Below are 13,560 nucleotides of genomic sequence, written 5' to 3' on the forward strand. Positions count from 1 at the left end.
CACCAGTATTTTTCATTGTACAGTCCGGGTGATGGCTGCAGTTTCCCGACTCGCCTGGTGGGGACGGATCCAGAACAATCTTCTGTTTCAAACCAAAGTGAATATGCCAGAAGGTGTGCTTCTTGTCGTTTCATTTTTCAGAGTTCACGATAAAGCAAACCATGTGTGTCATACAAAGATGAACACGGTGTGATGAAGCAAGCCAGTGTAGACAGGGAGAGAAATTATAGAGAGTTTTTAACTGAGGATTATTCTGTGCATACACCTGATGTGCTTCAGATAATCATATTTTTATCATCCAAACCGAAACAGTTTTGCGAGTTAGGAAGTGAGTGCTGTGCGTAGTTGAGCCAGGGCAGTCACGTGACACTGCCCGCGTCCGAGCACGAAGCACAGCTTCCCTCCTTGTGCTGCGTCTCCCCTGAAACTGAAACCCTCTTGCAAGGTTGGACTATGTTGCTTTGTATCAGTTAGTTTTCAAAGAAGTTAGTCGCTGTACTGTTTATTTGATAAACAGATTTTAACTGTAGTGTGAAAATAATATTAGTGAGGATTCAAATGTACAAATGCAGAGTTTTTTCTTACTCATTTTAGAGGATATTTTCTCAGGGTCTGTATGGTAAGCAGACAGGTTTACAAGTTCAGAGAAATAGTTTCTTTTAAATGAGATTGTAAAGAAGATAGATACCCTTCTGTCAAAGTGAAACCCTTGAAACTTAATTACTCCAGAAATAAGTTGTGGGGGAGGAGGGATTAAAACTTCCAAGTTAGCAGATGAGTTTCAGGAGCGCGTAGGCCTTCAAGCCTAGAGCCTAAGGCCTTCTGGGACCTCCGAGCGCTGACGTCTGCTGTAGGTCTGAGCAGTTAGCGTCCAGCTCTGTAAGGGGAGAGCGGTCGTGCTGCCTCCGGGGTGGCTGTGCAGGTTGCGGTAATGTGTAGAAAGCACCCAGCTCCGTGTCCAGCCCGGAGCAGGCACCCAACGAATAGTAGCTCCCTTTCCTTCTTCTTCTGCCCTCTGTTCCCTCCCTCCCTGGACCTCTTAGCTAGAAAAATAAGTCTACGCTGAATCACTGAATCATTTTTTCCCCTTAGATCTATACTGCAGAGGTAGAAAGCAGAAAACTTGGGAAATGACAGGTAACTTTTGTCCCGGCCACAGACACAGACCCTCACCTGTCCTTGTGCTGCTTTATGGCTCGTGGTTAACATGGTAAAAATGTCTCAGACTGGCCCCTGCAGCCTCTTCCTTTTGTCTGATTGTTTTCACTGGCAGTGCTGAGTACAGATTCTTGGGTCTAGAGAGCCATTTAGTGGGGGGTTGGGGGCATTTTTTTCTTTTGAAGACGGAGTTTTTTTGGAGTGCTGAGATCTCATGAGTTGCCCTCATATATTAGGAGAAGGAATACTAATTTGCTGCTTATTAATTAAGTACCCTTAATTGAGCATTAAACTGTTTACTAAATTATTTGCTCCTCTTTTCAGTATTGGCTCAAATCAGCCCTTTCCTACTAAACCGCTTAGTGAATCAAAAAACCGCTTGTTGGACAGTGAATCTCAGTGGATAGAGAATGGACCTGAAGCAGGTGCTGTTGGATCAGGTGAGACTTACCATCTGAAAACATGGCTTCATCTGGCTAAAATGAAAGAGTTAATAAATGTGGAAAAATCAAAACATGTAATGTGATATTTTGAAATACTAAAATATGTGAAACTTTTAAATAAAATATCTTGAACACAGGGTGCTAGTGTCCACAGTGGCCTCTCTGGAGGCGGGGGTTGAGCGGGCTGTGGTGGCTGCCCCATGCGCGCTGTGCACGGCGGGGCCGCTGTTGCTGTTCCCCAGCCATGGATTTTGTCACCTCAGATGTAGAGGGTTCTTTGGCATAATATTCTTAAAGGTCATAGCTTTTGCTTATTTGAAAATAATTTTGAAATGCATTGTCCTCTTTGGCTGTCTTGTCTTAGTATAAAAAAGAGTGCACTGAATATATTTTAACCTTTTCTTGATGACTTAATCATTTGATGAATTATGGATACATTATAGAACAATTGATAAGATAGCAGTGGGCTTTGCAATCAGACCTGGGTTTATAATCTAGCGTGGTCATTTACCAGCATTATAGCCTAAAATATATCCGTGGTTCTTAATAACAGTAGTAATAATGTTCTTCTTGCACTGTAGGAAAATGGTTTGGACATTCAGATCAATTTATACTAACTGAAGGAAATACCCTAAAGCTTGAAAACTTGCTGTCAGACTTTCTGATTTGTCGCTGTGGTTGGTTTGGCTTTCAGCAGCATTTCAGTTCTTCTGTTAGCATCGTGAGGACCTTCGTTAGGCTTGGTAGACCTTCTGTGTGAGGTCACAGGAAACGTTTGTTTTGTGGACTTTCAGTCAGTGCTGCTGAGCATCCTCAGAGCCAGCGGACGTGTTTACAAGGATAAGATAAAAGCAGACCTTCAGATCTTAGCACTTCTGTTCTTCCAGGTGACAGACGGTTGGCACCAGAAGCCTATTTAGTGCTTACATAAGACTTGCTTTTACTGTAATCATCAATTTTACCATTTGGCCAGAAACTGAATACTTCTTTTTGTCATGTCATATATAATTATGTGCTTACAGGGACAAATAACCATGTTACAGTGGCAATAGAAAATTGAGTTCCACTTGTTCATAACTAACCAATTGAATAAGAGCAAGGTAAGACAGTATAAAGGTAATTTCCTTGAACAAATGCAGTTTATTTGCGTGTTATAATCTCAAAACGATTTGCAATTCGCTCTTTTTTTTTTTTTTTAAACTCTTTCCATTGTGTCTGCAGTCAGGTAGGTCAGGAAAGACTGGAAGGTGACGTCTGCCTAAATCCCGTTTCTCTTACGCTCCTGCGCAGTCTCAGTGAGTGTTGCTAGACTAATTGAAGAAACTAATGCAAGTTGTTTAGGATTGGTAGGTGGACAGCTAACCTTCTCAGTAAATGGCACCTTATGAATTAGTTTAAGGGGGGGAAAAAGCTGACCTTTGCCCACTACTGAAGAAATCTGACCCAGAGAAGAGTGACTAAGAGTACAGGCCAAAAAAGGGACTTAGAGGTTCGTTGCTATTACTTACTGGGCACGAGATAAGCAGAAGAGCACCTCCCTGCAGCCGAGTCGCGGGCCAGCGATGCCGCGGCCGCCGTGCGGCGGGAGCCAGAGCGAGGGGATCTGAGCGGGACGGGGGGTCCTGGGCGGCGGGCCCGCTTGGCGCTGCGGGGCGGCGCCGCGCAGCAGAGAAGCCGCTGCCGCGCCCGGGTCAGGAGCGGGGCGCGGTGGCTTGTGCGCGGCTGTGAGGCGTTTGGAAACCTACGTGTCGTGTTCATTGGTCACCTGCTGCTACATAACAAATTACCTCAAACCTAGCAGCTAAGAGACAACACGCCACTAGGGCCTCGGTTTCCTGTTCTCATCTGTCACCTCGGCTGGGGCCGTCTGCTCCCTTGCTTGGTGTGAGTCGTTAGTGCTCAGTTCCTGGCAGAGGACCCTGAACCGGTGTCCAAGTTACAGCTGTTGGGCGGAGGGCAGCGGGGACCGCAGGTGGGGGGTCACATGTCGCCGGCAGGCCCCTGGGGCCTGGTCCTCAGCCCTCAGACCAGGCTCCTTCTCCTCATGGTGGGGTAACGGCGGGCGCTCGTGGTTGTCAAGAATGCTCGCTGAGGTCCCACAGACCCCCGAGACAGTCCCCTCGGTTTGTGTCCAGAATGGAAGGGACAGGGGAGAGACTCTGCCTCTAGTGAGCGCTCTGTGCATCACTTCAGGGAAGGACAGTCAGCATCGATGCCTTATTGGCTGCTTCTAAAAACGATTATAGTTACTGTAGTATTAGCAGCGTTCTGGTCGTTCTTTCCTTGCCTGTGGTAGCAGCTTTACACCTGAGCCCAAAGAATCATTTAATGGGTCTCATTTTCAGAAATACAGGATCAAGTTAATCAATAATTCAATTGTTTCTGGTTTTATAGGTTTATGAAAACATACTATGGACTGATATTTTCATTTCTATTTGCAAGAAAATGATCAATGGAATGAAATAGTTGAAGTATAACAGAAGACATATTTTTTAAAAAGGAAACCTTTGTGTGAGACCGCTGGACCCACGGGAGCACCTCTCAGAGCGGGAAGACGCCTTAGCCTTAAATGAGCCCATTCGGTCGACGCTGACTTACAGCCACGAGCGTGACTCGGACTTGCTTTGGAAATAACACTTACAGTTCTGACATGCTGCGGCATGAGCTATCAGGTCACACGTTAACATGGCATACGTAGTTTTTGATCCCTGAGTTACATTAGTAGAGTTATTTCTTAGTATCCATGTAAATTTTCACTCTAGAAAACAAGCTAAAAATTTGTGTCCAGTGATGTAGGTCAGCGTGGTGGCTGAAAGCGAGTAACAATATCCAAATTACTGCTGCTTGTGCTGTGTGAGGGAAAGAAAGAAACTGCTTTTTTAAAAAAAATCTGGTGTTTGCTAATTTATAGTTACTGTTTTATACTTTCCAACATTTTTAATAAAGTTTTTTTATTGTTGGCTATTAAATAACACTCAGAAGGATTTAGATAACTAAATATAATTGCTTAAAACATGGAGTACATTTGTATAATTCACTGAAGGCTTCGTTCTAAGCATTAGTTAAACCACGTGTGCTGTTGTGCCCAAGGGTTAAAAGAAATGTGGCCGTGTGAGACATTTTTGTTTCTCTCTGCTTTTCGAAGTACTTTTTTGTTGAGCTTTCATGGGTATCTATACAGGCAGGGAAACAAAGGTTACACGTGTTACAGAAACACAGTCACAGTAGGAGCAGGTGGAGGTGGCCAGAAGAAAAGCGAAGAGAAAGATCGACCGCAGGTCAGCTGTTAGAAGACACTGAGTGCTGCCTGCTCTTGAGTCGGCTCCCAAATTTCAGCTTAGGGAAGCACTGAGATCTGCTTTGAAACCTGTTAAAGGAATACTGTAAACTGACAGAGGGTGAAGCTGTTTAGCATGACACTGTTCTCAAGGAGGAGATTCGCACCTGAGCCGTCGTCCGGAATCTCTGTTTTCTGAGGGGTGGATTCCGCTCTTAAGTGCAGGACGTGCAGGACGTGCAGGCTGCCCTGACAGCAGCCTCTTTCTGCTTCGACCCAGCTCTCCTTTTTCCTTTTGAAACCCAGTCTAAACAACAGGACTTGGCGCATTAATTCTGAAGAAATAGTGTCCTGTAAAGGAGAGACTGCACAGCTGCTGCTGCCGTCCTTCCTCATCCTCACTGCTTAGCCGGACATGCACACACACCTCATCACTTCTGTAATGAGACCGCTTTTAGCGCCGTCTGTGTGTGCCACGATTACGGTTTCCTGTCTGTAGAGTGGGGCTGGGGCCGGGCTGTTGGCATGATTTGGGCTGGGTGCCCTCTAACAGTCTTCAGTTCGTAATTCTGCACAATACCGTATGACATCCACCCAACAAGTATTTTTGTAGTTCCTTCTGGATGCCAAGCAATATACTAGAGATAGCTCTGTGATTTCCTAATGTAGCATAAGTTTTACAGCCACATGCTCCAGGTTTACAGTTACAGGATTTGTCTAATTCTGTGGGCTATGCTAATATTAGATTTTAAAGGGAAGTAACTTTTTTTCTCTTTGAACCAGAGGAATGGGTTAGCTTTGAAAATGCAGTTTGAAATGCTGTAAAATATGGCTTCTTCCACCTTTATTTCAACTCTGCAGTCTTAGTAATCTTGATTCTAGAAAACTTTTGTATGAGAGTTAGGGGGCATCAGTTACCAACCAGAAATGACACTTAAGTTTGGCAGTTTGCATGTTACAAGGAAATGACAATGAACGCATGTGATGCTTTCAGAAACGTCCTCCTGGTGCTTGTGGGTATCTCTGCGTTGTCGCAGGACTGGCTGGCACCTGGTTAACCACTGAGGAGACTCACCTTTCCCCTCAGCCTACTCGGGTGCTTTAGTGTGTTTTCTTTTAATTTTTTATTTAACATCATTTTTAGTAGTAAACACCTTTTCAGAAATTTTCAGCTAAAGCCTTTTACTTTAGTTATCTTTGGTTTAATTAATTTATGGCCAACATTTGCCACATTCTAAGTAATTTTTGGTTGAGTTCGTTCATACATATTCGTGACTGTTCAGCAAGGGCCTGCAGGCATGTGGGAATCCGGGAAAGGCTGCCTCTTGGGTAGTTCAGCTGGTGTTGAGTCGTGCTGTCAACTCCTTGGGGGAGAAATGGCCAAAATGAGCCTTGTCAAAATGTGTTAGTACTACCTTTGGTCTTTCAAACACTTGAACAATTGTGCTGACATTTAAGGAGAATAAGGTGGAATTCCAGGTCTTGCTTTTCACATTAAAAACAAACTAGACAGGAAACTTGGTTTTACCTGGGCGTGTACTTGAATATTCTGTCCCTGAGGCGTCTGACCACTGTCACTGTGCCAAACCCAGGAGCAGCTGCAGCCCGTGGTTACTCAGCATACAGTTTAGCTTCATCTCTGCATATGGATGGTTTTCTTAAAATCCTTTTACATATTTAGTGGTTATGATCTCGTGTGATAAGTTAACTGTAAAGTTAGTTTAAATCAAATATGCAGTGTTTACTTGAATTCTGCTTCTATTAGAAAGCAAATTTTGACTGTTTACAGGATTGTTTAAATCACAGTTTTCCAGATGTGTGAGCTTTCCCTTCGGTCATCTTGCAGATGCATATTAAGGGCTCAGTGTTAGGATCTGCATATTTGGGGCAATGAAAAGACGTAAGACTTACAAATACATTTCACTTATATTTTGTTCTAAGGACTGGCACTGCTGTCAATGGAGAGTATTTTTAACTAATCTGTTATTGAGAAATTAATCATATTTTTGCATTTCAGCCAACATAAAGATCATAGCTACTATTCTGTAAGATATAGCTAATCTGTAATCCTGAAATTCTTGTGTTTCATATGATCTGAACTGTATTTTACAACTTAAATTAAAAATGCAATATAGATTCAGAAAGGTCCATATTTTTCTAACAACTTCACTTTGTATTATTTTGTTGGGTTGCATAAAGGAGGAATTGTATTTGTATTAAAAGCTTAAGAAAGCTGTTGGGTTTATTGTATTTGTACATGATTGCAGATGAGTCTATGCCCATTTTAAAGAAAAGATGGACACTATTTTAAAGTGATCTTTAATATGTTTTTATATAAACACATCTGAAATACAGTTTACTTTGATGATCTTTACTTACTAAGTCCCATAAGTCTTGTATTTGTTTCTCATAAGTGTAACCCTGGACCATGACTTAATGTTAACTCTTTGCTTTGTCTTTTGGGTGGCCTAACCTACATTAACATGAAGCCGGAACATTTTCAAAATATTTCTTCCCAGAAATCATCATCATGATTTACTTTATTAATAAACAAAATCCTGTATTTGAAGTTTTTGTTTTTGTTGTTGTTGTAAGTGGCATTTACCAAATGAGAGAATAACCATTATTTTAGTCATTATGGAAATCTGGTAACACATAGTGTTTAGTTAGAGAAAGAGGTCTGGCTGGTAGTTTGGCGTAACCACATCTAAGGTAGGAATTATCTGAGTGCAGCAACATTGTAGTTTCTTAGGCTAGGAGTACAGATTGCTTTATTCACAATGGTTTTAACTTAGCTTTTACTAAACATAATTTTTTTTCTTTCTTTCTTTTTTTTTTTTTTTTTTTGAGTAAAGGTTGATTTATTCAGAGAGATACAAACCCCATAGATATAGACATAGTGCTGGCCATCTCGGAGGACGAGGGAGCAAGAGAAAACATAATTTAATTTTCGATTCAGAAGTGACTTTAGGGTTGTAAGTACCCTCGACACTATAGAAGTTACTGAATTGTGATTGTTGAAATGCCGAGTAATAGATTTTATCTTTTGTAGAATTCTTTTCTACACAAGAACTTGTGCTCCAGTTCCCTTCCAAAGGAACGAAGTTTTGATATTTAAGGCAGCTGAATAAAACAAGAAAGCTGTGAGATAGAGCTATGATTCCCAGCAGTAACGTTTCAAAATATCTGCAGGAACCAATATAGGTCAGTAAAGATAAAGCAAACTTTTGGGGGCTTGGACACCCAAAGAGCAGAACCGATGACGCCACGGGGGCCTTACTTCCCTCGTTTCCCCTAAGCTGGCCCTTGGGAGCCGCTCTGGGAATGTCTGGTGATGTTGGCCTCCTTCACCAGCTCTGCTCACTCCTGTGCCCCAGGAGCTAAAGGGGAGAGAGCTCACTTGGTTTCTTCCGTGTAGCAGGTTTCCACGGTGTGTGAGCAATCCTGTGAAGTTAACTTCATTGACTTTAACTGCTCTGTGTCATTTCCTTATATGTGATAAAGGGGACTGGAATGCTGTTTCTACTCTGACTTATCACGTGCTGTTCAACCAAGAACGCCTCCTCCCTGCCTGTTCTCCGTGAGGCGATCCGTTCATCCCGGCTTTCACCTCCGTCGCACTTCCTCAGGGCCTCCAAGCCACACTGACGTCTGTGCTGCCTGGAATACTTCTGTCAGCCATAGACACATTTTCAGGTCAACCCACTCGATTATAAATTGTTGAGAACTTCCTCCTGTTGTGGACTAGTCCACACTGAACGCTGACACTGCTTGATCGCCACAGCTTTATAGTAACTCCTGAAACCAGGCAGCGTAAGTCCTCCTCTTTGGTTTTCCTGTTCACAGTTTTTCTGGCAATTCTAGGTCCTCTGACTTTCCATGTGGATTTTAGAATCAGCTAGTCAGTTTCTACCCACAAACAAAGTGTTTTAATTTTAAAATTTTAATTGGGATTCCACTGAAACTACAGATTAGTTTTGGTAGAACTGGCAATAGTTATCATATTGAGTCTTCTGACCAGTGTACACAGGATCTCTCTCCATTTCCTTTGGATTTCTTTAATTTCTCACACTTTGTAGTTTTCAGTGTGTTGGTATTGCACATCTTTTTTCAGACACACCCCTAAGTAATTTAGGGGGGTGACCCACGGCCAGGTGGCCTTCCGCCCCCATCCCACACTCCCTAAGTAATATTTTTAATACTACTGAAAGTGGCACTTTTAGTTTCAATTTGCTTGTTCATTGGTGGTATATAAAATACAATTTGTGACTATTGATCTTTTCTTTTGAAGTACAGTCATTTACAACATGTCAGTCTCTGGTGTAATGTGTAATGTCCCAGTTTGACTACTGATCTTTTATCCTGCAGCCTTACTAAAGTTACGTGGTCCTGCCACATGTAACTCAAACACCTCATTTCTGCCGTTTCCCAGAGAACCTCCCTTCCTGAGTCCTCCATCCTCCTGCTCGTCTGGACCTGCCGACTTTTCAGCTTCAGGACCGTGGTGCTGGTACTGCTGCCCCCAGCTCTTCCACGTCCATTCCATGCTTCCCCTTGTTTGACGCTAGCTCTGCTGGGGCCCATCATCCAGGGGCCTCCCACATGAGCTTCCTGGTTGGGGGGCTCGCTGCCTCTGTTCTACTGGCGTTTATTTAGGTCACAGCTTTCTTCCCTTGATTGTCAGACATCTCTATCCATCTTTTTTCTTCCAAAATATTCATTGAAATCTACTTTCGTTCCCTTCCTTCTCAAGGGTTAAGTATTGCTAAACTCTTTACTGTCATCTCACCAAAGTTTTGGGAGAGAGAAGAGAGAAACTGTTCCGTTCATCATTGTAAAGGAGGCCTTGGCGCGGCGTTCGAACACAGGCGAAACGAGCACGTACACAGCAGGTCCGGTGCCATGGAGGCGGATGCATTCGCGAGGACGGCTTCGGTTCCGTCAGTGACTGAGGCTGGGTCCCTGGTTGAGTGGGATGGAGGAGGGCCTGTAGATGGAAGGCTCCTGGACAGAAAAGGTAAGAGTTATCTCACTGAATAGGAAGTTGCACCAATCAGAGAAACACTCATGGGCCAAATTGTGTTCCCCCAAATTCGTATGTTGCAGTCCTGACTTCCAGCTAACCTTCTTTGGAAATAAGGTCTTTAAAGAGGTAATTAAAATGAGGCTGTGAGGGTGGGCCCTAATCCAGTACAGCTGGTGTCCTTACAAGAGGAGGACATTTAGACACACATTGATTCCAAACATGTGTCAACACGGTGGGACAAGCACATGAAGACAGAAGGTAGCCACATGCAAGCAGAGGGGAGGCTGGAACAGAGCCTCCCTGCAGCCCCCTGACAACACTGACCTGCCCTGACCTGGCCTTCTGGCTTCTAGAACTGGGAGGAAGGAGGACATGTCCGCCGTCTAAGCCACCCGGACTGCGGGGTTCTGTCACAGCAGGCCTAGCAGGCCAACACTCGGGAAGGCGGCTGCGCAGCTGGGTTCTGGTCTGTGGCTCGTGGTCATGAATTTAGACAGAAACTAATAACCCTAATTATGTGATTTCCCACAGCAACATTCAGCAACCAAGTGGGTTTCAAACAAGGAAAGGCAGATGGTAGAGTTCATCAAGGGAGTTTTCCAGTGACTACGCTGGAGAGAGGCAAAGACACTTAAAGTGCCCGTCGTGTCCTAGTTACATAACAAAGCATTCTCCACCTAAGCAGCAAGCTAGGAAATAAGGAGCCGTACAGTAGGCCACAAACTTCTGTTGATTCTGCCTCTTAAACTCTGTACCCACCATACAAATTCAGTACATAGCTGGTTACTGTAATAGCCACCAGGTCTCTGTTTCCAGAGTCTTCCTCCAACAAGCCCCCTGGACAGTGTTTTCCACTAATTAGACGTTTTCCACGCGTCCCCATTACTTCCACGGTCAAAGCCAAACTTCAGGTGCCACACAAGACCTTCCATGCTCTAGTCCCTGGCCACGTCTTCAGCCTCACTGTCTATCGTTGCTCTTCCTCACTACACTGCATCAGTACTAAACTGTGACAAGCCCGTGAATAATCACCTCTGCCTGTGATTCCTGCCACCCATCTGCTTGCCAGGCAGGCTAAGAACTTGCTCAGCGGTCACCTCCTCCTGACTGCTCAGGCACGGTTGATAAATGGCCTACTCCCTGGACTCTTTTCATCCATGCAGTCAGTCATCACACTGCATTTTATCAAGTGAGACAGTAAACTTGAGGTTCAAAACCAACAGCACCGGGTCTGACTCGTGACCAACCCTCTACAAGTATCTGAGACATGAGCAACTGGATGGAAACCCCAGGAGCTGCAATATGGAAAGAAGCTAGGGAATGTTCATAATGCATAGGCTGACACAGATGGTTTACTGTATGTGTGACTGTGAACAGCTCAAGTGGCAGTGAGCTTTGTATTTAAAAAAAAAAAATTTATGATGGCTGTGGCATCAAGTTGCGGAGTTTTCAAAAGTCAAATGTTTTACAGCATTGCCTTGGCTGAGAAGTGACTGAAACAAAGCTACAATCTTTTATTCATAGCAGCTGGTGTGCTATATTAAATGAATGTGTCCTTGACATAAACCTAGTCCTGAGCTCTACCTTTACTGTTTAACTGTGTTAACGGGAATACTGCTGACACTTCTGAGCCTGTTTCTAACCTGTGCAGTGGGGATATCTATTTCACAAGATTATCTAAAATTAAATAAGGTTAACTGTACATTAAAATGCCTCTCTTCTCATGAATCACCTTCTCTTCCTTCAGACCCAGTGTTTTATTTTAGCATCCTTTTGCTTCTCTGAGATTCAAGTTAACCATTAATTTTTCAAACTCCAAAGTGTAAGGAAGTTTCTGACTTATGTAGAGACTGGAGCAATAGAAGTGGCTGTGGTATGAAGCAGGTTCCCCGCATCCTCTTCCCATCACCTAAACAGCATCTCCAGATATAAAAGATATACTAGGTTGCCCATATTCACCAGAGACACTCCTGTGGGCTCTAAGTATATGCCACCAAGAATTTGACATATTATTAACAGTTCAGCGTGGTTATACATTCAGCTATCACATGTCAGTTACCTCAAGTGAAATGAATTAAAAAAAATTAAGGTCTGCACTATACCCTACACATACTGATGGAAGATATTAAAAATGTGAACCATGTAATTAACTAAACATGGCATTTTTGTTAATGAAAAGAACATTCAAGGCTGGCACTCTTACCCATTAGTCTTGCTGTTTTGCTTTCTGGGAAGCCATTTGACAACATGCATCAGAATCTTTAAATCTTTTCTGGCTCCCACTTCCTTTTATCTCAATCAATATATGTTCAAAAAGTTAATGTGTATAAAAAGACTAAAAGAAAAGTTATATATGAAGATTCTTTCATTTCTGGGTAATGGGATTGTATTTTCTTCTGTTTTGAAAACTTCCTATTAAACAATGCAGAGCAGCTGAGATTTCTGGATTATACAGTAATCCAAATCCAAGTTGCTCTCATTCCTAGAAGAGTGACTTTGCACAAGTTTCTTAAACGTTTCCGTGTATGTAAAACAGTTCCAAGTGACAGGATTACTGTATTTGGTAACACATGTAAACCACTTGACGTTTTTTATTATATTTATAAAAAGATTTGAAAAAAAGTCTTCAACTGGTGAACTGTATTATGTCAACATATCCCAATAAAGATTTTTAAATACACCTAAGTGGACAGTTCTGCTAAATACGTCTTTACTTCATTTAAATGTCCACTTTTAATAGCAAATCCCAGAAGAAAACGCAGTTTTCAAGAGTATGTTTAATTGAAAAAGCACACTTCTTCATTTACGCTCAGGCAACTATTTTTGACAGAAGGTAAACGAACTAACGTTGCACCACAAAGCCCCAGCGAGCACATCCCACGGAAGCACAGGAGCCGGAACACAGCCTGTGGCTTTACTGCAGCACCGTGCACCCTCCGGGACCAGGGCCCTCCTGCTTTCCTCGTATCGGGGAGAGAAATGAAACCGACACGACCGAGACGAGCCTCGGGGCGGCGGGGAGCGCGGAGTCCCGGACCCCCGTCCGCAGACAGTCCGCTCCCGGCGCCGGCGGCTCCGCAGGCCGCCCGCGGGCTCCCAGGCATCCCTCGGCCGGCTGCGGTGGCTCGCGATCAGGACCACTTCTTGGTGACGTCGAGGTGGGCGAGCTGGGCCTCCAAGGATCTGTGCGCCGGGAACCGGGCCGCCTGCGCCGCCTTGATGGCCTCGAAAGCGGCCGCCCTGCGGGCCGCGGCGTGGCCGTACTCCTGCTCGGCCGTGAGGTAGGGCCGGCTCAGCCAGTAGTGGTTCTCCGTCTCGGTCTCCAGGCGGCGGACCATGTTTCGCTTCGCCTGGTCAGACACGGGCCGCGGCCGCGGGTGCTTCCCGGTCCACTGCCTGCCGGGGATGCGGCTGCGCCGGAGCAGCGCGGTCAGGAACATGGCGCCTGCCGGGACACAAGGCGGGGACCTAGCGGCGCGCCGGTCGCCGGGAACGCGCGCTGCCGCCCCCGCGGCGAGAAGGGAGCCCGCCGCCGTCCGCAGACCAAGCCGCGAAACGCGAAGCAACTCACCTGCGTGCGCCTGCCCCGCCGCCCCTTCGCACGCCGGCCGACACGACGCCGGAAGTGCGACAACACGACGCCGGAAGTGCGCCCC

The 13,560-nt window shown here is 44.7% G+C and overlaps 2 protein-coding genes across 9 annotated transcripts in view; one reads left to right on the forward strand and one right to left on the reverse strand.

Annotated features, from left to right (window-relative positions):
- Positions 1-7,447, forward strand: part of ZDHHC20 (zinc finger DHHC-type palmitoyltransferase 20) — a 53,393-nt gene extending 45,946 nt beyond the window's left edge. For 2 of the 8 annotated variants that reach the window (XM_032496485.1, XM_032496490.1), the window contains 4 exons: positions 24-113; positions 1,483-1,598; positions 2,624-2,701; positions 3,996-7,447. In XM_032496485.1, the coding sequence (XP_032352376.1) occupies positions 24-113; positions 1,483-1,598; positions 2,624-2,661 (244 nt within the window). In that variant the 3' untranslated portion in view covers positions 2,662-2,701; positions 3,996-7,447. Of the gene's footprint in view, positions 1-6; positions 114-1,092; positions 1,138-1,482; positions 1,599-2,623; positions 2,702-3,995 lie in introns of those variants that run through there. The other 6 variants (XR_004325814.1, XR_004325815.1, XM_032496486.1 and 3 more) reach the window with 6 other exon arrangements.
- A 5,216-nt stretch (positions 7,448-12,663) lies between these two features.
- On the reverse strand, positions 12,664-13,559 carry MRPL57 (mitochondrial ribosomal protein L57). Its single transcript, XM_032496495.1, has 2 exons — positions 13,476-13,559; positions 12,664-13,349 (listed from the first exon to the last, which is right to left on the reverse strand). Exon 2 carries the CDS (start codon positions 13,342-13,344, stop codon positions 13,036-13,038), a length of 309 nt encoding a protein of 102 aa, XP_032352386.1. The 5' UTR covers positions 13,345-13,349; positions 13,476-13,559; the 3' UTR covers positions 12,664-13,035.
- Position 13,560: the final 1 nt, after the last annotated feature.

This window comes from Camelus ferus, chromosome 14 (assembly GCF_009834535.1).
Source record: "Camelus ferus isolate YT-003-E chromosome 14, BCGSAC_Cfer_1.0, whole genome shotgun sequence".
Taxonomy (NCBI): Eukaryota; Metazoa; Chordata; class Mammalia; order Artiodactyla; family Camelidae; genus Camelus; species Camelus ferus.